General features: G+C 28.8%; 4 protein-coding genes across 4 annotated transcripts in view; 2 read left to right on the forward strand and 2 right to left on the reverse strand.

Annotated features, from left to right (window-relative positions):
- The window catches only part of LOC119607139 (ATP-sensitive inward rectifier potassium channel 12), a 10,075-nt gene extending 4,118 nt beyond the window's left edge, over window positions 1-5,957 (forward strand). The window contains exons 2-7 of the mRNA XM_037960931.1: window positions 3,964-4,025; window positions 4,098-4,225; window positions 4,755-5,150; window positions 5,208-5,314; window positions 5,384-5,720; window positions 5,783-5,957. Coding sequence (XP_037816859.1) covers window positions 3,964-4,025; window positions 4,098-4,225; window positions 4,755-5,150; window positions 5,208-5,314; window positions 5,384-5,720; window positions 5,783-5,830 — 1,078 coding nt within the window. The 3' untranslated portion in view covers window positions 5,831-5,957. The remainder of the gene's footprint in view (window positions 1-3,963; window positions 4,026-4,097; window positions 4,226-4,754; window positions 5,151-5,207; window positions 5,315-5,383; window positions 5,721-5,782) is intronic.
- Window positions 5,958-8,212: 2,255 nt separating this feature from the next.
- LOC119607138 (protein NEDD1) lies at window positions 8,213-13,157 on the reverse strand. Its single transcript, XM_037960930.1, has 4 exons — window positions 12,942-13,157; window positions 12,724-12,882; window positions 10,160-10,298; window positions 8,213-9,722 (listed from the first exon to the last, which is right to left on the reverse strand). Exons 1-4 carry the CDS (start codon window positions 13,126-13,128, stop codon window positions 8,309-8,311), a joined length of 1,899 nt encoding a protein of 632 aa, XP_037816858.1. The 5' UTR covers window positions 13,129-13,157; the 3' UTR covers window positions 8,213-8,308.
- Window positions 13,158-14,504: 1,347 nt separating this feature from the next.
- Window positions 14,505-15,315, reverse strand: LOC119607133 (glutaredoxin-related protein 5, mitochondrial). The gene is made up of 2 exons (XM_037960919.1): window positions 14,883-15,315; window positions 14,505-14,814 (listed from the first exon to the last, which is right to left on the reverse strand). The coding sequence occupies exons 1-2, from the start codon at window positions 15,163-15,165 to the stop codon at window positions 14,621-14,623; spliced, it is 477 nt and encodes a 158-aa protein (XP_037816847.1). The 5' UTR covers window positions 15,166-15,315; the 3' UTR covers window positions 14,505-14,620.
- A 704-nt stretch (window positions 15,316-16,019) lies between these two features.
- On the forward strand, window positions 16,020-24,115 carry LOC119607132 (Golgi phosphoprotein 3 homolog sauron). Its single transcript, XM_037960918.1, has 5 exons — window positions 16,020-16,238; window positions 23,118-23,245; window positions 23,306-23,424; window positions 23,484-23,659; window positions 23,729-24,115. Exons 1-5 carry the CDS (start codon window positions 16,020-16,022, stop codon window positions 23,975-23,977), a joined length of 891 nt encoding a protein of 296 aa, XP_037816846.1. The 3' UTR covers window positions 23,978-24,115.
- The last annotated feature ends 1,693 nt before the right edge of the window (window positions 24,116-25,808 follow it).

Below are 25,808 nucleotides of genomic sequence, written 5' to 3' on the forward strand. Positions count from 1 at the left end.
TAGTGTAGGGTATGAAAAATATAAATATGAATCAACTAAATATAGTGTTATGAAATTAGAACTACATGAGACCTACAATCACAAATGATTCAAGTAACTCTCGTATAAATGCTATTTATTTTTAAAAATTCAAAGTTTACAATTTCAATAAAATATTTAAGCATGCACAATAACTCTTCTTTTATTTTTTTTCCAAAACATTGCGTGAATTTAAATTAAATGAAACTATTTTCGCAAAATAACATTTGGGCATTTCACGGTTTTTGTTTGACATAAATTTTTAATCCATTTTAATCATTACTAACCCTATATATTACCTCTTTTATAGGTTTTCATATGGCACTTACTAATATTTAGAATGTTTTTAAACTATTTCACTTTCAATAGAGGAACTTGAACTCTGTGATATGCCCTGTTGATGACGTTTGCCACGCTATCTGCATTTGCCAACACAATTGAGTCATTTCGAAACATCGATATCACCAGCAGTAACAACTAACTTACTGATTAACTGATAATATACATACCTATATTAACAATTAAATTTAAACAATTCATAATAAAGAGATTTGAACATAGTAATTACGATTTTTTTTCCAAATTTGAAAAAATTAATTAATTTATTTCTAGAAGGGTGCGAAGAAAATTTCCAGATTTTGGAAAATAGTACAAGAATCGTACGAATAAGAGTGTGTTTTGTGTTGAATATTAAGAGCCTTATATATGTACGATATTTATAAATGTCTATTATTCGATTTGTGTCTATATATAGACATTATATGAACTATAGTTCACATAATGGATATTCGTGTTGAATTTTGTCTATAGTTTAGTCTATAGTTTAGTCTATAGTCTAGTCTATAGTCTAGTCTATAGTATAGTCTAGTCTATAGTCTAGTCTATAGTATAGTCTAGTCTATAGTCTAGTCTATAGTCTAGTCTTTAGTATAGTCTACAGTCTAGTCTAGTCTATAGCCTAGTCTATAGTAGAGTCAATAGTCGAGTCTATAGTCGAGTCTATAGTCGAGTCTATAGTCGAGTCTATAGTCGAGTCTATAGTCGAGTCTATAGTCGAGCCTATAGTCTAGTTATAGTCTTGTCTATAGTCTAGTCTATAGTCTAGTTTATAATCTAGTCTATAGTCTAGTCTATAGTCTAGTCTATAGTCGAGTCTATAGTCGAGCCTATAGTCGAGCCTATAGTCGAGCCTATAGTCGAGTCTATATTCGAGCCTATAGTCTAGTCTATAGTCTAGTCTATAGTCTAGCCTATAGTCTAGTCTATAGTCTAGTCTATAGTCTAGTCTATAGTCTAGTCTATAGTCTAGTCTATAGTCTAGTCTATAGTCTAGTCTATAGTCTAGTCTATAGTCTAGTCTATAGTCTAGCCTATAGTCTAGTCTATAGTCTAGTCTATAGTCTAGTCTATAGTCTAGTCTATAGTCTAGTCTATAGTCTAGTCTATAGTCTAGTCTATAGTCTAGCCTATAGTCTAGTCTATAGTCTAGTCTATAGTCTAGTCTATAGTCTAGTCTATAGTCTAGTCTATAGTCTAGTCTATAGTCTAGTCTATAGTCTAGTCTATAGTCTAGTCTATAGCCTAGTCTATAGTCTAGTCTATAGTCTAGTCTATAGTCTGGTCTATAGTCTAGTCTATAGTCTAGTATATAGTCTAGTCTATAGTATAGTCTGTATAGTCTCTAGTCTAGTCTATAGTCTAGTCTATAGTCTAGTCTATAGTCTAGTCTATAGTCTAGTCTATAGTCTAGTCTATAGTCTAGTCTATAGTCTAGTCTATAGTCTAGTCTATAGTCTAGTCTATAGTCTAGTCTATAGTCTAGTCTATAGTCTAGTCTATAGTCTAGTCTATAGTCTAGTCTATAGTCTAGTCTATAGTCTAGTCTATAGTCTAGTCTATAGTTCTATAGTCTAGTCTATAGTCTAGTCTATAGTCTAGTCTATAGTCTAGTCTAGTCTATAGTCTAGTCTATAGTCTAGTCTATAGTTCTAGTCTATAGTCTAGCTATAGTCTAGTCTATAGTCTAGTCTATAGTCTAGTCTATAGTCTAGTCTATAGTTCTAGTCTATAGTCTAGTCTATAGTCTAGTCTATAGCTAGTCTATAGTCTAGTCTATAGTATAGTCTATAGTCTAGTCTATAGTCTAGTCTATAGTCTAGTCTATAGTCTAGTCTATAGTCTAGTCTATAGTCTAGTCTATAGTCTAGTCTATAGTCTAGTCTATAGTCTAGTCTATAGTCTAGTCTATAGTCTAGTCTATAGTCTAGTCTATAGTCTAGTCTATAGTCTAGTCGTCTATAGTCTAGTCTATAGTCTAGTCTATAGTCTAGTCTATAGTCTAGTCTATAGTCTAGTCTATAGTCCTAGTCTATAGTCTAGTCTATAGTAGTCTAGTCTATAGTCTAGTCTATAGTCTAGTCTCTAGTCTAGTCTATAGTCTAGTCTATAGTCTAGTCTATTAGTCTAGTCTATAGTCTAGTCTATAGTCTAGTCTATAGTCTAGTCTATAGTCTAGTCTATAGTCTAGTCTATAGTCTAGTCTATAGTCTAGTCTATAGTCTAGTCTATAGTTAGTCTATAGTCTAGTCTATAGTCTAGTCTATAGTCTAGTCTATAGTCTAGTCTATAGTCTGTCTAGTCTATAGTCTAGTCTATAGTCTAGTCTATAGTCTAGTCTATAGTCTAGTCTATAGTCTAGTCATAGTCTAGTCTATAGTCTAGTCTATAGTCTAGTCTATAGTCTAGTCTATAGTCTAGTCTATAGTCTAGTCTATAGTCTAGTCTATAGTCTAGTCTATAGTCTAGTCTATAGTCTAGTCTATAGTCTAGGTCTATAGTCTCGTCTATATTAGTCTAGTTAGTCTAGTCTTAGTCTAGTCTAGTCTATAGTCTAGTCTATAGTCTAGTCTATAGTCTAGTCTATAGTCTAGTCTATAGTCTAGTCTATAGTCTAGTCTATAGTCTAGTCTATAGTCTAGTCTATAGTCTAGTCTATAGTCTAGTCTATAGTCTAGTCTATAGTCTAGTCTATATTCGAGCCTATAGTCTAGTCTATAGTCTAGTCTATAGTCTAGTCTACAGTCTAGTCTATAGTCTAGTCTATAGTCTAGTCTATAGTCTAGTCTAAAGTCTAGTCTATAGTCTAGTCTATAGTCTAGTCTATAGTCTAATCTATAGTCTAGTCTATAGCCTAGTCTATAGTCTAGTCTATAGTCTAGTCTATAGTCTAGTCTATAGTCTAGTATATAGTCTAGTCTATAGTCTAGTCTATAGTCTAGTCTATAGTCTAGTCTATAGTCTAGTCTATAGTCTAGTCTATAGTCTAGTCTATAGTCTAGTCTATAGTCTAGTCTATAGTCTAGTCTATAGTCTAGTCTATTCTAGTCTAAGTCTAGTCTATAGTCTAGTCTATATCTAGTCTATAGTCTAGTCTATAGTTAGTCTACAGTCTAGTATAGTCTAGTCTATAGTCTAGTTCTAGTCTAGTCTATAGTCTAGTCTACAGTTAGTCTTAGTCTAGTCTAATCTAGTCTATAGTCTAGTCTATAGTCTAGTCTACAGTCTAGTCTATAGTCTAGTCTATAGTCTAGTCTATAGTCTAGTCTATAGTCTAGTCTATAGTCTAGTCTATAGTCTAGTCTATAGTCTAGTCTCTAGTCTAGTCTATAGTCTAGTCTATAGTCTAGTCTATAGTCTAGTCTATAGTTTAGTCTATAGTCTAGTCTATAGTCTAGTCTCTAGTCTAGTCTATAGTTTAGTCTATAGTCTAGTCTATAGTCTAGTCTATAGTCTAGTCTATAGTCTAGTCTATAGTCTAGTCTATAGTCTAGTCTATAGCTGTGAATGTTATCTAAAGTCTACAGCTGCAGATAGTTAACAACTATACCAATCAATTGCTAATAACTCCGCAATGTTCCTTTAACAAATTTCTTTTTTTATTTACAGCTTTCTGACCACCGAATGGGCTGGCAGTACCATAGAACTTAACTCCGATCTTCGAAGAAATGGTAAATATAACTATAACCCCTGATAACTTTAATCCCTATCATCTATATCCTTTTCTAAAATCATTCATACAGAAGTTGATACTTTTTACTATCGCCGTAAACCTTATCGTGTAATCGAAAAGAATGGTCGTGAGAATGTGTCATTTAAAAAGATTCCCGAAAAATCATGGCGTTATATAAGGGATTTTGTAACAACATTGGTAAGGTGGATCTTACCTCAGAGATTTTTAACATATACAACAACCACCACAACAACATCTTCATCGTCATCCACCATCACTGTAAATAATACAGCACAAATACCATTTAAATGTGATGATGAAAAATTAACAAGTGATAGTCAAATTTTAAAGGATACTGTACAAATTACAGAGAATAATAAAGATCGAGATGGGGAAAATAACAAAATTAGTGAAGTGAATGCAATTAGTGATAATGATGAAGTAGAGAGTAGTAGTATTAATAATAAGCGTGTTATATTTAGTTTATATGATTAATAAACTGAAACTAACCTTTATTAACAAATTAATTAACATAAAAATCATTAGTCTATCTTTAACCAAACTCTATGTTTAATATATTTTTTACTATTTTTAATCAATTAATTAATAAACTTTTTGTCATACCAATAATCTACTAATAATTAATAAAAAATTCATGTCCATGTGTCCAGTATATTTGAGTTTTATGTGGTTTTTTGATTTAAAGTTTTAAATATTTCTTTAATAGATTGAATTAGATTGGAAATATATGTTGACCATGTTTATTGGTAGTTATTTTCTAAGTTGGACATTTTTCGCTATACTCTGCTATATGGTGGCCTTTTCCCATGGCGATCTAATGTTTGACGAGGTCACGGGAGAACGTTTGGGTGAGGGCAAAGATCCCTGCATAATTGGTGTTTATGATTTTACTTCTATGTTTATATATTCGATTGAAACACAAACTACCATTGGTTTTGGTGAGAAGTACCCCAGTGAAGAGTGTCCGGAGACGATGTTTTTATTTATTTTACAAATTATCGTTTCTATTGCCATAGAAGGAGGTATGATAAGTATAATTTATGCTAAAACTGCTAGACCAGCTAAGCAATTAACTAAATTGAAATTTAGTGATAAGGCAGTGGTAAGTAATTGGGAATATTGAGTTTTATCACAATGTTGCTAAAATTTTCCCCAACAGATTTGTCATCGTGATGGTAAATTATGTTTACTATTTCGTGTCTGTGATCCCAGAGAGCAACAAACTATAGAATCGAAAATACGAGTCTATATGATCATCGATAAACCGTAAGTTGTACCATAACATATCAACCAAATATTAAATCCCCCTTCTTTCTCTCTCTCTCTCTTACCCAGCACCAAAGAAGGTGAATTGCTTAAAACTCATACCGAATTGAAATTGGAAAATAAAGGACAACAGATTATAGTATGGCCGGAAATTGTTTGTCATGTTATCGATGAAACCTCACCTCTGGCTCACTTCAAATGCGCCAAAGATGTCACGAATGCTCAGTTTGAATTGTATGTCAGTATTGTTGGTGTTTCGGCTGCCACTGCTCAAGTTACCGAAGCTAGAACCTCCTATGTACCGAGAGAAATCTTTTGGGGTCAACGTTTTATAAATATTATCAAATATGATAGTTTAAATGAACGTTATGTTATCGATTATGGTAATTTTAATACTACAATATCGGTAAGTTTAATATGCTTTAACTTTTGTAAATTTAACTTAAAAAGTAAAATTTTATTAAAAAGGTTGATATGACGACTCAGGATCTGGATAGGATAGAGGAAATTGAATAAACACAGTGAAATGATAATTGTTATACCAAAGATATATCCAAAAAATATCATTAGATGATATATATAATCTATAGTTTAAATGCCAATAAAAAGTATTATAGAGATATGCGATTATAAACCTAAAAAACATTAAAGTTTGTTAATATTGACTTTTTGGATTATTCATCTTTAAAATACGTAAGTATATGATAGGGACAGGAGAGTGAGACCACCCATCTATCAGTATTATAGGTTGATCTTTCTTAAAACTCCATGGCATCATCAACCAGACCTAGCTAACACTTATGTAAGAGCTATCCAGATATTTATAGGACTGGATAAGCTCAGAGTCTATAATTTGCCGCTGTTCTAGAATACTGAATATCAGGTTGAAATTTCTGATTTTTCTGGCGGATATTGCGGGACTTTACATTATTTAAAGGGAGATTTAGATTCTCTCACACTTCTTTGTTTTTTGATAATTATTTCGGGAAAACTTCTAGTATGAAATCCCTTAGAAATCGACCGGCTTCCGTTCTCTCTTCACTTTATGTTTTTTCTCTATCATTGATCTTCACTTTTTACGAAGGAAATCACAATGGACCTTATGGTCTCCGAATGGAGTTATACCATTTTAGATTGTATAATCCTTCTTAACATAACCTAAATCAGCAATTTCCAAGAACAGTCCCGAACTAGTTATTTAAACTACAACTTAGGGTCACCACGATCAGCTAGCTGAATAGTTATTTAAACATAGACATGTCCAAGGAGGAAGTCAGCAAGCACCCAGCAATTCGGGGGGGACAACATGGAACTAGCTGTTTAAAACATCAATAAAGTTTACCCCTAGCCGTAGACTACATGTGCTTGTCCAAGAAGGAAGTTAATCTCTAGATTACTTAGAGACGGAAAGGCAACAGTTTGTCTCTGCTACTGTTTACAAAGTGTCGACTGCCTTCACTCTCGCCGTTAGTGGAAATGACTTTATTTTTCGGGTACATTGACTATTTGTCGAACTGCTGGGAAGTCAATTAACTCTTGTTGACCAGAAATAGCAATTTAAACTACCACTTAGTGTTACTCCTATCTATCGACTGACTACCCAGTTGATTTGCTATTTTAACATGTACTTGATCTAGGAGGAAGTTAATAGTCATTCTATTGATTACAAAAATATTGTCAGAATGCTGGTCCAAAGGATTCAATGAATATTTTCCCTTAAATTTGTCTTTTAAGCTTCTACTCTATAGATTACTTGGGGACAGTAAAGGCACTACTTGTCTTCGCTCTTGCTTACAAAGGCGGCATTAAAGTGACAACTGTCACTCTAGAGTCAACCGTATCGTGACGGTTGTCTTCGTTTATCTAGTAAAGTGATGACTATCTTCGCTCTCGTACAGTAAAGTGTCAACAGTCTTCTCTCTCCACTACGCAAATTACATTGGAGACGAATAATCCAATATAGACAAATTATGGTCAACCTGGTGGTTAGACATTAATTGAAATGACTGTCATTTACGTGTACATTGGCACTTTGTCGAACTGCTGCGACACTTATGTATGTAATCAGAGAATTTAGCAAACATGTTGTTTAAGTGTGAGTGGAGTCTTGAGCACTTCGATGACCAAAGCTTTAGAGACATTACTGAACATTCCTCGATCGAAGCGCATGTAAGTTAAGAGGCATCATTCACAGCCGAGCTCTTGTCGTCTGTCGAAATGATCAAAGCCCGTTACAGGACAAGTGATCAATGTAAACTGGACATACCAGACTTTTATACACAAACAGCAAATATGTCCAATAGCATAGGGAAAACCGAAATTGTGAAACATTGGTCCCATATAGGAGATCGTAATAAAACAGAACATTGGAGCCAAGCTCTGCTGGAATCTGTTGTTACAGGGATGGTTCAAAACTAGGGGACATTGAATACCTGAAAACCGAAATATACGATTATCTTCCTAATTGATGTAAAATGAATTGGACAGAAGGCAATTGATAAGTTTTAATCTAAGAGCCATAATCAAATACTTTTCCAGTGGTAAGCTACAAATGTAACAGACCACTCGGGGATAATCAGACATAAAAGAGCAAATGTGTTTGCTAAAAGTTTGCGAAAGGTAGCTTGAGGAAGAGAACCTGATTAAACAGTTTGATGGAATTAAAAACATGGGCGAGGAAATACCATACGGTAACTTGAAATGATGAACTGAGAACAGGACCCCAAGGAGAGGAAAACGAGAATCATCCTCAGAAAGGAACCTAAAAACATAAAGTTTCTTCAAATAAAATAAAAACCCAAATTATTTTCATATAAAATTTTATTTAAAAAAACAGAGCAAATTTCAAATAAGTAAGAATTTTTCAACTGTAAAGAATTTCAAATTCCTTTAACAATTGTAAAATTCTTAAATTACAAATAAATACAATTTAAAACAAAAGCAAAACAAAACTAATTAATTAAAGAAAAAGTAATAAATAAAATTGTTGAAACATTAATCCTTTATAAATTGTTGCAATTGTTTCTTCAACAATTCATTTTCTTCCTTCAGTCTTAAAAACTCATTAACAAAGGGATCTGTCTGCAATAGAATACCCAAACAGTCACGTATTTCTTCAGTTTGTTCGGCACGTTGATTCCATAGATTAAAATTGTGCGTAAATATTTGCCATTTATTATTTTCAGCTAAAAATTTCATTTCAAATTCCAATTTATCGAAACGTTGTAACATTTCGGAGCGTAAATCCGAAATAGCTTGCTGAACATCATTAGGAGCACTGGTTACCTTAACTTGGGGTAAAGGTTTCTTGGTAGCTGTGGAAGTGACGGGTTGTATTTGGGTAGGCTTATTAGAGGTCAATATGCTTTCCATGGAGGTCCTGTCACGGCGTGGTGTACTATTAAAATCAACTGCCAAAGGCTTTAGACGTGTTTGTACAAAATCTAAATCCATTTGGGGATTCTCTTTATCACTGTCTGAGGTAAGATTTTGACTGGAAGTTTCCAAAGTCTCCTGCAAACATTTTTCCTCTTCCATTATTTGGGTTAGTTTACCGGTGACGGGAGTATGTTGTGGCGTATTGCTACGTTCTCTAAGGGGAATTTTTATAACATCCGATGAATTCATTTTCGTATCAAACGAATCATTTTGTGTGGCCGAAGTATTAGAAGGTACAGCACTAAGACCAATAAAAGACATGCGATTATCATCTGTCACGGGTTTTCGTGAAAGTGCATCCCAATCAAAACTATCTCTGCGTGGAGCAAATCTGGGTGATAATTTCTCTTGACCACGATTTGCCTGAAAATCGAGAAAATCACAAAATGAATCACGATGAGCTCTAGTATTCTCTGTTGCTACCAAGAGATTTGAGGCTATAGATTTACGCAACTCTGTACCGCCAACTCCACCACCACTGCCCGTAGGCAAGGCCATTACAGAGTGTTCGGCTCCCACACCAGAACTAGAAAAACTAGTGCTATTATCAGCTGCCACCGGCGCAAAGGCCACACGTGTTACACCACAATCATGAATCTTTTTCGACGCCAAAAACACTTTTGTATTACGCATATCATAAGTGGTAAGTTCGCCTTTTAGATTGCCCACACAAAAGTAAGTACCACATTCACTAGCCGCCACAGTTGACAAAGGATGACAATAGATCAATTGTACTGGTTTAACTTTACGTCTTGTATCGAATATATTTATGACACAATCATAACCTACACTTATTAAGGTATCGGGATTAGCAGGAGACATACATAAATCTCGACATTGTGCTCCATGAGCATCGGTAGCATGAAATAATTTACGTTTCGAATGAACGTCATAGATAGTTACAGCTCCTTTATAGGAGGCTATAGATAATTGAAAACGTTTAGTGGGATGAAAACGTGCCAATGTTGAACTGGAAGAGGTGGAAGTTGTTTAAGAGAGATAAATATTGTTATAGTTTGTAGTCTGTGGACTAGTGCAGGAAGATTTTTTTGAGAAATTTATATTAAAAACTACTCAAACTGCTGAAACTTAAAAATTTACAAGCTTGAACCAAAACTTATCTCTACATATTAATTGTAAAAGATTGACTTTCCCCAAAGGATGCATTAACATTATCATATTGTTTAAAAGCGGATTTTATAATTTCTCTTTTTTACTTTTTTGAAAATGTTTTTAAATTTGCGTGAGTTTTCAAAGAAAAAAGATTACTAATAAATTAGATACAAATCTATAATTAGGAAATCATATTGTTTTAATCTATCCCCTTACAATTAAATATCACCAAATCATTTCACTTTTAATAAGAATCTTTTCTAATTTAAATATTTTTTAAAAAATTTCACTTACTTGCCATCTATGTTGAAAGAATCAATTTTTGTTTTTGTTCGGTGGCCATATATGTTAATGGAACCATTTTCAAATACTGAAGCTATATACTCATCTGAAGCATTATAATCCAAATATAAAACAGAATTACGATTAGAATCTGAAATAAAATAAAATTCATTTAATAAAGCGATTGAATCTAGTTAGACTGATCTATAGTCAAGACTATAGACTGATCTATAGTCAATACTATAGACTGATCTATAGTCAATACTATAGACTGATCAATATTCAAGACTATAGACCGATCTAACACTATAGACTGATCTATAGTCAAGACTATAGACTGATCCATAGTCAAGACTATTGACAGATCTAAAGTCAAGACTATAGACTGATCTATAGTCAAGACTATAGGCTGATCTATAGCCAGGAATGTAGTCTGATCTATAGTCAAGATATAGACTGATCTATAGTCAAGACTATAGACTGATCTATAGACAATACTATAGACTGATCAATATTCAAGACTATAGACCAATCTAACACTATAGACTGATCTATATTCAAGACTATAGACTGATCTATAGTCAAGACTATTGACAGATCTAACACTATAGACTGATCTATATTCAAGACTATAGACTGATCTATAGTCAAGACTATTGACAGATCTAAAGTCAAGACTATAGACTGATCTATAGTCAAGACTATAGGCTGATCTATAGCCAGGAATGTAGTCTGATCTATAGTCAAGACTATAGACTGATCTATAGACAATACTATAGACTGATCTATAGTCAATACTATAGACTGATCAATATTCAAGACTATAGACCAATCTAACACTATAGACTGATCTATATTCAAGACTATAGACTGATCTATAGTCAAGACTATTGACAGATCTAACACTATAGACTGATCTATATTCAAGACTATAGGCTGATCTATAGTCAAGACTATAGGCTGATCTATAGCCAGGAATGTAGTCTGATCTATAGTCAAGACTATAGACTGATCTATAGTCAATACTATAGACTGATCAATATTCAAGACTATAGACCGATCTAACACTATAGACTGATCTACATTCAAGACTATAGACTGATCTATAGTCAAGACTATTGACAGATCTAAAGTCAAGACTATAGACTGATCTATAGTCAAGACTATAGGCTGATCTATAGCCAGGAATGTAGTCTGATCTATAGTCAAGATATAGACTGATCTATAGTCAAGACTATAGACTGATCTATAGACAATACTATAGACTGATCAATATTCAAGACTATAGACCAATCTAACACTATAGACTGATCTATATTCAAGACTATAGACTGATCTATAGTCAAGACTATTGACAGATCTAACACTATAGACTGATCTATATTCAAGACTATAGACTGATCTATAGTCAAGACTATTGACAGATCTAAAGTCAAGACTATAGACTGATCTATAGTCAAGACTATAGGCTGATCTATAGCCAGGAATGTAGTCTGATCTATAGTCAAGACTATAGACTGATCTATAGACAATACTATAGACTGATCTATAGTCAATACTATAGACTGATCAATATTCAAGACTATAGACCGATCTAACACTATAGACTGATCTATATTCAAGACTATAGACTGATCTATAATCAAGACTATTGACAGATCTAAAGTCAAGACTATAGACTGATCTATAGTCAAGACTATAGGCTGATCTATAGCCAGGAATGTAGTCTGATCTATAGTCAAGATATAGACTGATCTATAGTCAAGATATAGACTGATCTATAGACAATACTATAGACTGATCAATATTCAAGACTATAGACCAATCTAACACTATAGACTGATCTATATTCTAGACTATAGACTGATCTATAGTCAAGACTATTGACAGATCTAACACTATAGACTGATCTATATTCAAGACTATAGACTGATCTATAGTCAAGACTATTGACAGATCTAAAGTCAAGACTATAGACTGATCTATAGTCAAGACTATAGGCTGATCTATAGCCAGGAATGTAGTCTGATCTATAGTCAAGATATAGACTGATCTATAGTCGAGACTATAGACTGATCTATAGTCAATACTATAGACTGATCAATATTCAAGACTATAGACCAATCTAACACTATAGACTGATCTATATTCAAGACTATAGACTGATCTATAGTCAAGACTATTGACAGATCTAACGCTATAGACTGATCTATATTCAAGACTATAGACTGATCTATAGTCAAGACTATTGACAGATCTAAAGTCAAGACTATAGACTGATCTATAGTCAAGACTATAGGCTGATCTATAGCCAGGAATGTAGTCTGATCTATAGTCAAGATATAGACTGTTCTATAGTCAAGACTATAGACTGATCTATAGTCAATACTATGGACGATCTACATATAGTAAAAATATAGACTTTTGACCATAAATAGATTTTTGAAGGAAAATAAGAGATCACTTAATAATAACTTCAAACAAATGACTGGCCAATAGCCCTAATCATAATAAAGAATATGCACTTTTTATCTATACTATTGAATGCCAATTAATATTTCTGTAAAATAACTTACCTGCATTAAACTTATGTATAAACTCTGATTTTTTATAATTATACAATTTAACTTGACCATTAGCTAAACCAACAGCCATCTCTTCCAGGGACTGTTTGGCACAGGCCACACAATAAACATTATCAATGGTTAGTTTACGCACACGCTGGATATCGGCTTCTATTAATTAAATAAAATTATTAACAATTTAATTCACTCTACCACAAAATCTTTCTTACTTTGAGCCTTTTCCTTTATGCGCATTATTTCTAAACCGGATTTTTTATTAACCTCCACAAAGATGCGCTGTTGGGCATAAAATTGAAAATCTGTTGTCTCACCATTGGAATGTTGATAAATGGATTTAGTTTCCAAATCATTAAAATCCGTTAAGACCGTAGTCTTAGCTGTTGATATTAAATACATTTTTTTGGAAAGTTTTTCACACTTTTTGAATAGCAATTAAAAAAAAAAGCTTGAAAAAATTTCCTGGCGCTTCTTCAGTTGAAATTTTTCTTTTGACATTTGTTTAAATTTTCCAATTAGAGAGACAGAGTGAGAAAATGAATTTGCAGGGTTGTTTTAAAAAGTATGAATAGTGTTGGTAAATGGTTTATTTTATATCTATGAAAAATATATAAAAATGAAAAGTATTTACAGTAGGGTTCTATAAATCGACTTTTTGTCGAAAAAAGTCGAAAAGTCGAAGTCGACTATTTTGTTCCAAAAAAGTCGATAACTCGACTATCGTCTATGAAAAAAGTCGAAAAGTCGACTTTGTAAATAAAAGTCGAAAAAAGTCGAAATGTCGAAAAAAGTCGAAAAGTCGAAAAAAGTCGAAAAAAGTCGAAGAAAGTCGAAGAAAGTCGAAGAAAGTCGAAAAAAGTCGAAAAGTCGAAAAAAGTCGAAAAGTCGGAAAAAGTCGAAAAGTCGGAAAAAGTCGAAAAATCGAAAAAAGTCGAAAATAGTCGAATATTTTAAAAAAGTGGAATAGGTCAAAAACTCTAAAATAGTCGGAAAAACTCGAAAAAAGTAAAAAATAGTCGAAAAAAGTCGAAAATAGTCAAAAAGTAAAAAATCGAAAAGTCGGAAAAAGTCGAAAAGTTGAAAAAAGTCGGAAAAAGTCGAAAAAAGTCGAAAAGTCGAAAAAAGTCGGAAAAAGTCGACCATTTATAAAATACTAAAAGTCGAAAAGTCTAAAAGTCGACTTTTAAATAAATGAAAAAGGTCGACTATTTATACAAAAATTGTCGATAAGTCGATTATCTTCAAGAAAAATGTAGTATTTTGATATTACATTTTACAACTATGAAGATTTTTGACAAGAAAAAATTTTAAAAAGTAAAAACAAAACAAAACTACAGTAATGGACAAAAATGTTAATAAATAATGGTGTAAACAAAAAAATTATATAAATAAGCCCGTTTTTTACTATTTTATGAATCTGAATCTACTTTTACTAGTAAATCGACTTTTATGAAACATTAAATTTTGTTATATCTATTCTCGAGAGGTTTTTAAACCTAGATCCCTTCCGGTTTACTCCCACTTTTTGTAAGGAGTTAATCTACAATACTATTTCTAATGTAACACAGACAAAAAGTAGCGAAACTACTAGTGAAATTTGCTTCTCCTCTTAGTTTATTCACAGAATATAGCAAAATGTCGGACACAAACAATTCGTCATTTTTACATATTTTTAACAATGACTTGCTATCATCACTTTTGCTCCACACTGTACATTTAACACATACATATTTCGTTCATTGCCTCCCCTACATTGTTTACATAACCTTACAAACTTTGGTGATTAAATATATCTTTAATATATATATATTTTTTAATTATAAACTAAAAATGAATAACAAGTGTGTAAAATATATTCTACATTATATTTCGCTATAGAAAACAGTCCATTTTATTCCTTCTTGGTATCTTTACCATCATTAGCTTCGGCTTCCTTTAGCAATAAAGATTCAATGCCGACCTTTTTAAGTTCTTCAATTAAGTCGCCGCTTTGATGCATTTGCAATAGAATATCACAACCTCCGACAAATTCACCATTAATGAAAACCTGGGGAATGGTAGGCCATTCAGTGAAATCTTTAATGTCTGTAAAGGAACAAAAACAAAACGAAAATTAAACCACATTTTTCCTTCAACTTTTTTGTAACACTTACTTTGTCTTAATTCATCGCTGGCCAAAACATCATGGGCATCATATTGCACACCATGCATACGCAAGATTTGCACTACAGCATTACTGAAACCACAACGTGGAGCTTCAGGATTTCCCTTCATAAAGACCACAACTTTATTGGTGTTTACTAGCTGCTTCAGAATTTCCTTGCTGTAAGTTTGTGGTGCTCCACCTTCGGCTGAGAAAAGTCTGTTAGACTGTATCCATAGGTTGGCGGAGCGATAAACATTTGGTTTCAATAGTTGTCTAATTAAACTGGCCATATTTGTTTGAGTTTTGTTTCAATTTTTCTAAAAATTTAAAATTTTTTTGTTCACAATTGGAATTTCAACACGTAACTTCTCTCACACTACTTGCTCTCTCTCGTTTGCCGTGTATATTTTTGACAGCCAAAAAAATAAAAACAAAGAAAAAATTCAAATAGAAGAAGACAAATAATAACAAACCAGAGTTATAAAGAAAAGTATTATTTTTTTAAATAAAATTTCCTTTTAAACAAAAACTAAAAAATTAAAATAAATTAATTTTTAAATTATTAACAATTTTAACAAAAAAGAAAAAACTTTGTTTATTTAGTTATTGCTTAATTATTTCGTTTATAATTTTGGATTTTTACTTGCTTTTTTAGTACTAGAAGTACTACTACCCTTTAGTACAACACTGTTAATGACACTTTTTTCTTCGTCGTGGAATGTCAAAAAATCATTGAAAGAAAAACACGAATAATTACCAAAAAAATTAAAGAAAAAATTTGTGGATATTACTGCAAAATATTTCCAAAAATATGTGTTTTATTTAAAAAAAAATTAAAGCAAATTCAATAAAAAATTAAGAAAATATTGTTTAGTTGTGATTTTTAATAAAATATATGTAAAATTGTGTGTGCTTGTTAATCTATAAATATTAACGACGAAAGCAAGTTAAAAAACAAAAAAAAAAAATTAAGAAAAAAAGATAAAATTGCAACACCATCATTGAAAACCAATACCAGTAAAAGGAAAAAGTAAAAAAAAAACTAATTGTAATAGTAAAAAAAAGTTAAAATTTATCAAAAAAAACAACTAATTGTGTAAAAAATTCTAAAACGAACAGCAATAAGAAAATTAATTTCTAAACAATGAATCGTACTGATGGCTTAGTAAGACGTGCCGTACGTCCTAGAGAAAATGGTGCCGAAGGTGGTGGCAGTGCATCCGGTAATGCTAATACACCCGAGGATAATCCCGATATGTTGGATAATAAAGATCAAGAGGATAACATAGATGATGGCGATTCCAAAGAGACACGTTTAACATTAATGGAAGAGGTGTTACTATTGGGTTTAAAAGATAAAGAGGTTAGTTTTTTAAGAAAAATTTATGCAAATTTCTTAAAATTTATTAAAAATCTTGTTTTGTTTTTAAATTATTCGTTAGAACAACAATTTTGTTAAAACCATCTCTATTCCCATCAACATTGTCATCTTCCACATCATCTTTTATTTGATTGTTTTTGTTTGTTGTTCAATTCTTCTTACATATTTTTTTTTTTGCTGTTGTCGTTGTTGTAGTTTTATTTGTTTTTCTTGTTTCTTTCATTTTAGCATTTTAATTGAATTTCTTTACATTATCATTTGTACTACTAGTCAACAGCAAAATAAAAAAAGTCTTGTTTTGATGACGTTGTTGTATATTTGATGTACATTTTTTTGTTGGCTTTTCTTTAAATTCTCTTATCAATCTCATCTGTGTCAGCACTACTTACTTACTCACTCCCTAAGTCATTCACATCCAACAAAGGCCTTCATTGTCAATCTTAAGGTTTTGTTTTTTTCTACTTATTTTAACTTTTGTTTAATTAATAATAACAATAAGATAAATATAATTACGTTTTTAGCATTCTAATTAAATGCAATGAAAAACCTTGACTTATTTGGAGATAAGTTGTTTATACCCGTCATTGTTTGGGGTTTGAAACAGGTGTTAGAGGGAAAGTTTAAATGATTATAGATATTCAGAACTTTTAGCTGAAAAAAGTTTTGGATTAAAAACCATTCTATTGAATACCTTTTAGGTCAAAACCTTTTTTATCACTTTTCTTTTACGATCAAACACCTTTCTAACGAAAACATGGATCAAAAACATTCCATCGAACATTTTTTCTTGATTCAATAACAAGCTTTTCTTGTTATTGAATCCAAAATAATAAGAATTACATTTTTTTGGGATCAAAAAACTTTAGGAACTTTTCTTATCAAAAAGTTTTCTTATTGGATCAAAAGCTTTTCTTAACAAAAACTTTTCTTATTGGATCAAAAGTTTTTTTCAAATAGTTTGTCATCAAACTTTTGCCAAACTTTATCATAATATTTAAACACATTTTTCAACAAAAAATATCCGGAAATTCAAAAGACATCTTAAAATATATTTAAATCTTAACCACAACTTTTTTGTTTAAATTTTTCATTAAATAGCTCTGATGGTTTTGTAAAATACAAATAATTTTTTTTATCGCAAAACAAATATAAAAACGTTTATATATAAATAAAAGAAATAAAACTACAATTGACTAAAATATGAAATTGATAACAATACTATTTATATGGTGAATTTTCTGTTTTTATTGTTATTTTTCAATTTAGGCAAGAGTGTCACACAATCATTATATTACTACTTCAATAATCCAACAGTTTAGTTCAAACAAAGCACAATACTATACAATATGTAGACATTTTTTTCGTTGTATGCCACTTTCCGGTTTATTAATCATGAGAATCATAATAATCAAATGATATACATATACAAAAAATAAAAAAAGGGATTTACTTTTGGTGTGTAAATTAAAAAAGTAAATATTAAATATTTTTATAAAGTTAAAAGCAGCTGTAAATTTAAGGATTTTTATACGATATGTGTTAAACTGTAAAAAGTTACCGATAAGCTTTCAGGAACTATTCTATGGAAAACTTTTTTGCATCAAAAACGTTTGTAACCAAAAACTGTTAATATAGATATTTATTCTACCTAAAACTGTTCGAATCGTAAACTTTTCTACTGAAAACTTTTTCCATCAAAAGCTTTTCTATTGAATATTTTTGTAATCAAAATTTTTATATTAAATATTGTTTGAAACAAATACGATAGGAGTTAATCTGTAAATAGTTACCGAAAAAGCCTTCAGGAACTATTATATGGAAGGAAAACTTTTTGGATCAACAACTTTTCTAACCAAAAACTGATACAATTGAAATTGTATTTTCTATGTTTTTACTTCAAAAGCTTCCCTATTAAATATTTATTTAAACAAAACTTTTATATCAAATATTGTTTAATAGAAAAGTTCCAGATTCAAAAAACTTTCAAACGCAAACTATTTGTATCAGAAACTTTTCTCTTGAAAGCTTTTTGAATCAAAAGCGTTTCTATTGAAAGTTTGTTGAATCTGGAACTTTTCTATTAAAAAGTTATAGATCTCTATCAAAAGTTTTTTAATTGAAAACTTTCTATCGAAAACTTTTTTATTGAAAACTTTCTATCGAAAACTTTTTATTGAAAACTTTTTATCGAAAGCTATTTATATCAAAAATTTTTTTTATAAAATATTTTTTAACAAAAATTTTTTTATCTTCAACTTTTTGCATTAAAGGCTTTTCTATAAAAAGCTTCTTGGGTTAAAGCTCTTCTATATAAAGCATTTTTCATTAAAAGTTTTGCTATATAAAGCTTTTTCATTAAAAACTTTTCTTTAGAAAGCTTTTTTCATTAAAAACTTTTCTTTAGAAAGTTTTTTTTTTTTCATTAAAAACGTTTTTTTAGAAAGCATTTTTGGTTAAAGCTCTTCTATATAAAGCATTTTTCATTAAAAGTTTTGCTATATAAACTTTTCTTTAGAAAGCTTTTTTCATTAAAAACTTTTCTTTAGAATGCTTTTTTCATTAAAAACGTTTCTTTAGAAAGCATTTTTCAATAAAAGGTTTTTTATGGACAATTTCTTGCATAAAAAACTTTTTTATATAAAAAATTTTGCATTAAAAGTTTTTTTTTTAAATTTTCTATTAAAAAAATTTTTAAAAAAACTTTTTGCATAAAAAGTTTTCTATTGAAATATTTTCTGTTGAAAATCTTTTCTTTTAAAAACTTTTCTACTGAAAACTTTTTTATCGAAAACTTTTCTATTAAAATATTTTCTGTAGAGAACTTTTAAAAACTTTTCTACCGAAAACTTTTCTATTGAAATCTTTTCTTTCGGAAGCTTTTCTTTAAAAAACTTTTGTATTGAAAACTTTTCTTTCGGCAACTCTTCTATTAAAAACTTATTTTTTAAAAACTTTTGTATTGAAAACTTTCCTTTTGAATACTTTTCTATTGAAATCTTTTCTATAGAAAAAAAATTTTTGCATAAAAAGTTTTCTATTGAAATATTTTCTGTCGAAAATCTTTTCTTTTAAAAATGTTTCTACTGAAAACTTTTTTATCGAAAACTTTTCTATTGAAATATTTTCTGAAGAGAACTTTTAAAAGAAAACTTTTCTCTTGAAAACCTTTCTATTGAAATCTTTTCATTCGGAAACTTTTCTTTTAAAAACTTTTGTATTGAAAACTTTTCTTTCGGCAACTCTTCTATTAAAGAACTTTTCTTTTAAAAACTTTTGTATTGAAAACTTTTCTTTTGAATACTTTTCTATTGAAATCTTTTCTATAGAATACTTTTCTATTGAAAACTTTTCCATAGAAATCTTTTCTATTGGAAACTTTTCTATTTAAAACTACTCTATTGAAAGCTTTTCTACAGAAAAACGTTTTATTGTAAGGTTTTTTTTATCGAAAATTCTTCTATTAAAAGATTCTTGAAAGCTTTTTGTTCTTAAAATGTTCTGTTGTCTAGAGAAAACAACTTTTATTAAAAAAAAAACATTACATTTTGTTTTATCTTTAACTTTTTTTAATTAAATTTCATTAGTTATTATCAGCTGCTTCATTTTATTTAAACTCTTTAATATTACCTCAAAACATGGTAAATTTTTTTCTTAATTTTTTATTATTATTTTTTAACCTTCAAGTTTTTTATTTGATTTTTTTTTAACTTTTAGTACTATTGACTCATATTTTCTTTTATATTACCAATCTTTATCTTAAGTGTTTCTTTTAATATACATATATGTATGTATATGTATGTACGTGCAACTTTTAACATATTTTTGTTATCAGTTTTTAATTTAGTAAATGAGTCTTAATAGTAAAACGCATTGTAAAATTGGGTAGAAATTTAATTTATAATAAATATACAATTTCTCCATATGATTGCTATAGTTACTAAAGAATTAGGAAAAATTAGCAAGAAAACACACATTTAATGTGCTTTAGTTAAACAAGTCCAGCTTAGTTTGTAATTTAAATAGATATTTGTTAACGAAACTTTAGCTTAATACTTCTATGGCAACAAAAAGAGTTACGCTTAGCTTTAGGTATACTTGTAAAAAACACTTGTCATCTGTGTGTACATACATACATACATACACATGTATATATAGCCAATATGCATGAAAGACAATTTAAACGCCACATTTTAAGTCAAAAACATAATTAAAGAGAGATGTGCTTTTTATTTCCTGCGTATGCTTTAATTCAAAGAAATTATTTTATTTTCTTACGTTAATATCAACACAAACATTAGAACAAGAAACACTTGTATTAACAGAGAAAATAATTCAAACATTACCACTGACATCATTCCTGAAAGTTAAAAGTTCTATTTTTAAACAATTTTTACTTCTTTGTATAATTTTTTATCTAAATGTGTTGCAAACAAACATTTTATTTGGAAAACTTCTGTTTGAATCAAACATTTTAAATCTAAACTTTTTGAAACCAAACTTTTCTTTGAGAAGTTTTAAAATTTAAAGCTTTTGAATCAATAACTTTATGAATCAAAAACTTTAATACTAAAAACTTTTTAAGTCAAAAACTATTCTATTGGAAACTTTTCTATTGAAAGTTCTTTACATTAAAAACGTTTCTATCAAAAGTCTTTTCTATTGAACATTTTTTCAATCAAATACTTTTCTTAAAATAAAATTAGTAATAAAAAGTTTCTGAAGCTTTTGAGATCAAAAACTATTTATATCAAAACTTTTTCTTTGCATTTTTTTAAATCGAAAACTTTTTGTATTCAAAAATTTTATTTCTAAAACTTTCTGCATCAATATAATTTCTAGCGAAAACATTTTAAAACAAAAGATTTTTTATTGAGTTTTTGTCTACACCAAAAGCTTACAAATCGAAAAGTTTTAGCATCGAAATTTTTTGTATTGAAATAGTTTTCCCACAAAAGTTTTTTTTGTTAGCAGACTACATTAAAAGCTTTCCTTTAAATAATCTTTACATTAAAAGATCTTCTAAAGAAATCTTTTTGTATTAATAACTTTTATTACTAAAACTTTCTACATCGATATCATTTCTAGCGGAAACTAAAAGCTTTTTTATTGAGTTTATTTTTTCCTAAAAAGCTTACCAAAGCTCATCGTAAGCTTTTGTATTGAAATTATTTTCCCACAAAAGTTCTTTTTATAGACAACTGCATAAATAGCTTTTCTATTATTAATCTTTGCATAAAAAAACTTGTTGCATTAAAAGCTCTTCTATAGAGAACTTTTTGCTTCAAAGTTTTATTATAGAATAATTTTTTCATCAAAATCTTTTTTACCGAAATTTTTTATCAATAGAAATTTATTGCATAAAAAGCTATTTTCTGTATAGAACTTATGAAATATATATTAAAGCTTTTCTATTGAAATCTTTATGCATTAAAACTTTTCTATAGTTTTTTTTTAATGCTTTTCTATAGAAAACTTTTTGCATTAAAAGCTTTTTTATTAAAATATGTTCTATAGAAATCTTATTAGGAAACTTTTTACATTAAAAACTTTTTTATAAAAAGCTTTTTGCAAGAAAAGCTTTAAATAAAGCTTTTTGCAATAAAAGCTTTAAATAAAGCTTTTTGCAATAAAAGCTTTAAATAAAGCCTTTTTGCATTAAAAGCTTTTTTTGTATTAAAAGCTTTATATAAAAAAGTCTTTTGCATTAAAAGCTTTTTAGAGAAAGCTTATTGCATTCAAAACTTTTATGTAGAAAGCTTATTGCGTTTAAAACTCTTTGGATAAAAAGCTTTTCTATAGAAAATGTCTTGTATTACAAGATTTTCTGTAGAAATATTTTTACATTAAAAGCTTTTTATAGAAAGCTTATTGCATTAAAAACTTTTGTATAGACAACTTTGGGTCTGTTCAATAACTAAAAGTTGTTACTAATTTTCACAAAAATATTTCAAATTTGTATTGAAATACAAAAACAATTTATGATAATTTGTAACAATTATTTGTTATTGAACATACATTTTTTTAATTAAAAGCTTTCCTATAGAAAACTTTTTATACTAAAACTTTTCTGTAGAAAACTTTTTGTATTAAAAGCTTTTCTGTAGAAATCTTTTTACATTAAAAGCTTTTCTATAGAAAACTTATTGCATATAAAGCTTTTATTTAGAAAACTTCTTGTATTAAATGCTTTTTTATAAAAAACATTTTGCATTAAGAAAACTTTGATTCTTTTCTATAGAAAACTTTAAGCTTTGCTATAGAAAACTTTTTTATTAAAATATATTCTATAGAAAGCTTATTAGGAAACTTTAAAAGCTTTTTGCATTAAAAGCTTTTTATAGAAAGCTTATTGAAAACTTTTTTGTAGAAAGCTTATTGCGTTCAAAACTAATCTATAGAAAACTCTTTGCATTAAAAGCTTTTCTATAGAAAACGTCTTGTATTTCAAGCTTTTTTGTAAAAATCTTTTTCCATTAAAAGCTTTTTTATAGAAAACTTTTTGTATTAAAAGCTTTTCTATAGAAAATTGTTTGTATTAAAAGCATTTCTATAGGAAACTTTTTATATTAAAAGCTTTTCTATATAAAACTGTTTGTATTAAAAGCTTTTCTATAGAAAATTTTTTTTTATTAAAAGGTTTTCTATAGAAACTTTTTTGTAATTAAAGCTTTTCTGCAGAAATCTTTTTACATTAAAAGCTTTTTTATAGAAAGTTTTAATATAGAAAGCTTATTAAATTAAAAGCTTTCTTATATAGAAAACTTTCTGCATTTAAAGCCTTTTTTTATAGAAAACTTTTTTGCCTCAAAAGCTTTTTTGTTATTATTTTAAAAACATATAATGTATGCGTATATCTTTCAGGGATACACATCTTTTTGGAATGACTGCATATCAAGCGGCCTACGTGGCTGTATACTCATTGAACTTGGCATACGCGGACGTATTATGATGGAAAAGTCTGGTATGCGCAGACGTGGATTGTGTTCAAGGTGAATCTTTTGCAAAAATCCATTACATATGAATAAAACTATTCAAAAATTCAATTACAGAAAAGTCATATTAAAATCAGATCAACCAACTGGAGATGTTCTATTAGACGAGGCTTTAAAGCACATTAAAGAAACAAAACCACCAGAAACAGTTCAAAGTTGGATTGAATATTTAAGTGGTAAGTAACAGACATGTAACAAATATTAAATGACTTGTTAATGAAATAAACTAATTAAGGTGAAACTTGGAATCCTTTAAAATTACGCTATCAATTGAAAAATGTACGAGAACGTTTGGCTAAGAATCTGGTTGAAAAGGGTGTCTTAACAACAGAAAAACAAAATTTCTTATTGTTCGATATGACAACACATCCTTTAAATGATAATGTGGTTAAATGTCGTTTAGTTAGAAAGGTAAAGAGGGCATTAATTTTTTTTAAATAAATTCCTATTAAAATGAGTGTGTTAAATATTATGTTCCAGATACAAGATTCTGTTTTGTCCAAATGGGTCAATGATCCCCAACGCATGGATAAACGTATGTTGGCACTGATATTTTTGGCTCATGCCAGTGATGTTATAGAAAATGCTTTTGCTCCCCTTAACGATGACGACTACGAAGTGGCTATGAAACGTGTGCGAGAATTATTGGATTTAGATTTTGAGGCCGAAGCGGCCAAACCCAATGCCAATGAAATTCTCTGGGCAGTTTTTATGGCTTTCACTAAATAAAATCTATTATTTTAACTAAGTAATTTTTAAAATAATTATTATTTTTATTAAAAACTTTTATTTTTGTTTTAATTTAAACAGAAATAATAAATCTATATATAAATATATTTTCCAGAAAGTTATAAAGAAAAAAAAAAATTAATAAAACCACAAAATCAAATGCCACATTAATTAAAGCTCTAAAAATACTGTTTATTTCTTAAATTTTGTATTTAAACGAAAAAATAGCAACAATTAAATGATTTATACAAATTTTAAATTGTGAAAAGAAAAACAAAAAAATCACTAAAATCTAATTAAAAAATGTATTATTTTTTTTAAAAGTAAGTTTTTAATTTCCATTAAAATTCTAAATTTTATATATTTAAAATTTATAATTAATAAAAATATTCATTATTTTATTAAAAAAAAATCTATAAACAAAATGCCACAAGGATTAATTTTTAAAATTTTCTATTTTAAAGCAATATAAATTCGGAAAATTTTTAAGAAATCCTTAGCATCATTCTTCTTTTTTTCTTGTTTTTATAATCTAAAAAAAAAAATTAACAAAAAAATATTGTACAGTTTTTTAAAAAAATGTTTAATTGTAACTAACAAAAAGTAAATCTAAAGAAAAAATTATTATAACAAAAAAATCCATATTGTAACTTAAGAAAAAAAAAAAACAAAAAAAAAAAACTCTACTACTTATCAACAAGTAACTATTATTAAATTTTTATTTCAATTAGATCTTTTGTTCTCATTAACCTAATAACACTGCTAAATATGCAATTAATAGTCATCTAAAAAGTTTTTTATTCAATGTTCAATTTATTGCCTTAAACATTTTTTTTAATATAAATAGAAAACATAAAAATTTTACAATTTGTTTCTTTTGTTTAGAAAGAAAATATTTTCAATTCGTTTTGTAAGCTTTAATTTAAATTTAAAATAAATATTTGAAAAGTATAAAATTATCACACACAATAAAAACATTTTTTACATCAAAATTTTATATCATAAAGCTTTTCTATAAAAAGCTATTATTTCAAAAACCTTTTTGATACAAAATTAAATCAAAAAGCTTTTTGCGCCAAAAGTTTTCCAAAGAAAAGCTTTTGCGCCAAAAGTTTTCTATAGAAAAGCTTTTGCGCCAAAAGTTTTCTATAAAAAAGCTTTTGCGCCAAAAGTTTTCTATAGAAAAGCTTTATTGCAAAAAGTTTTCTAAAGAAGAGCTTTTAATGCAAAATTTTTTTCATAGGAAAGCTTTTGTGTCAAAAAGATTTTTAAAGAAAAACTTTTAATGCAAAAATTTTTCTATAGAAAAGCTTTTGAGTCAAAAGCTTTTATGCTTAAAAGTTTTCTATAGAAAAGCTTTTAATACAAACATTTTCTAAAGAAGAGTTTTTAATGCAAAAACTTTTCTATAGAAAGATTTTAATTAAAAAATTTTCCATAGAAAAGCTTTTAATACAAAACAATTTCTATAGAAAAGCTTTTCTGTCAAAGAGTTTTCTATAGAAAAGCTTTTGTGTCAAAAAGTTTTTTCATAGAAAGCTATTGTGTCAAAAAGTTTTCTATAGAAAAGCTTTTGTGTCAAAAAGTCGTCTAGAAGTTGAAGAAGAAGAGCTTTTAATGCAAAAAGTTTTCTATATAAAGATTTTAATGAAACAATTTTCTATAGAAAAGTTTTTAGTACAAAAAGTTTTGTATAGAAAAGCTTTTGTGTCAAAAAGTTTTCTATAGAAAAGCGTTTGTGTCAAAAAATCTTCTAGAAGATGAGGGAGAAGAGCTGTTAATGCAAAAAGTTTTCTAGATAAAGATTTTAATGAAATAATTTAAAGTTTTC

This window comes from Lucilia sericata, unplaced genomic scaffold (genome assembly GCF_015586225.1).
Source record: "Lucilia sericata isolate MDLA Ls3-8-SP2 unplaced genomic scaffold, ASM1558622v1 Contig000659F_arrow, whole genome shotgun sequence".
Taxonomy (NCBI): Eukaryota; Metazoa; Arthropoda; class Insecta; order Diptera; family Calliphoridae; genus Lucilia; species Lucilia sericata.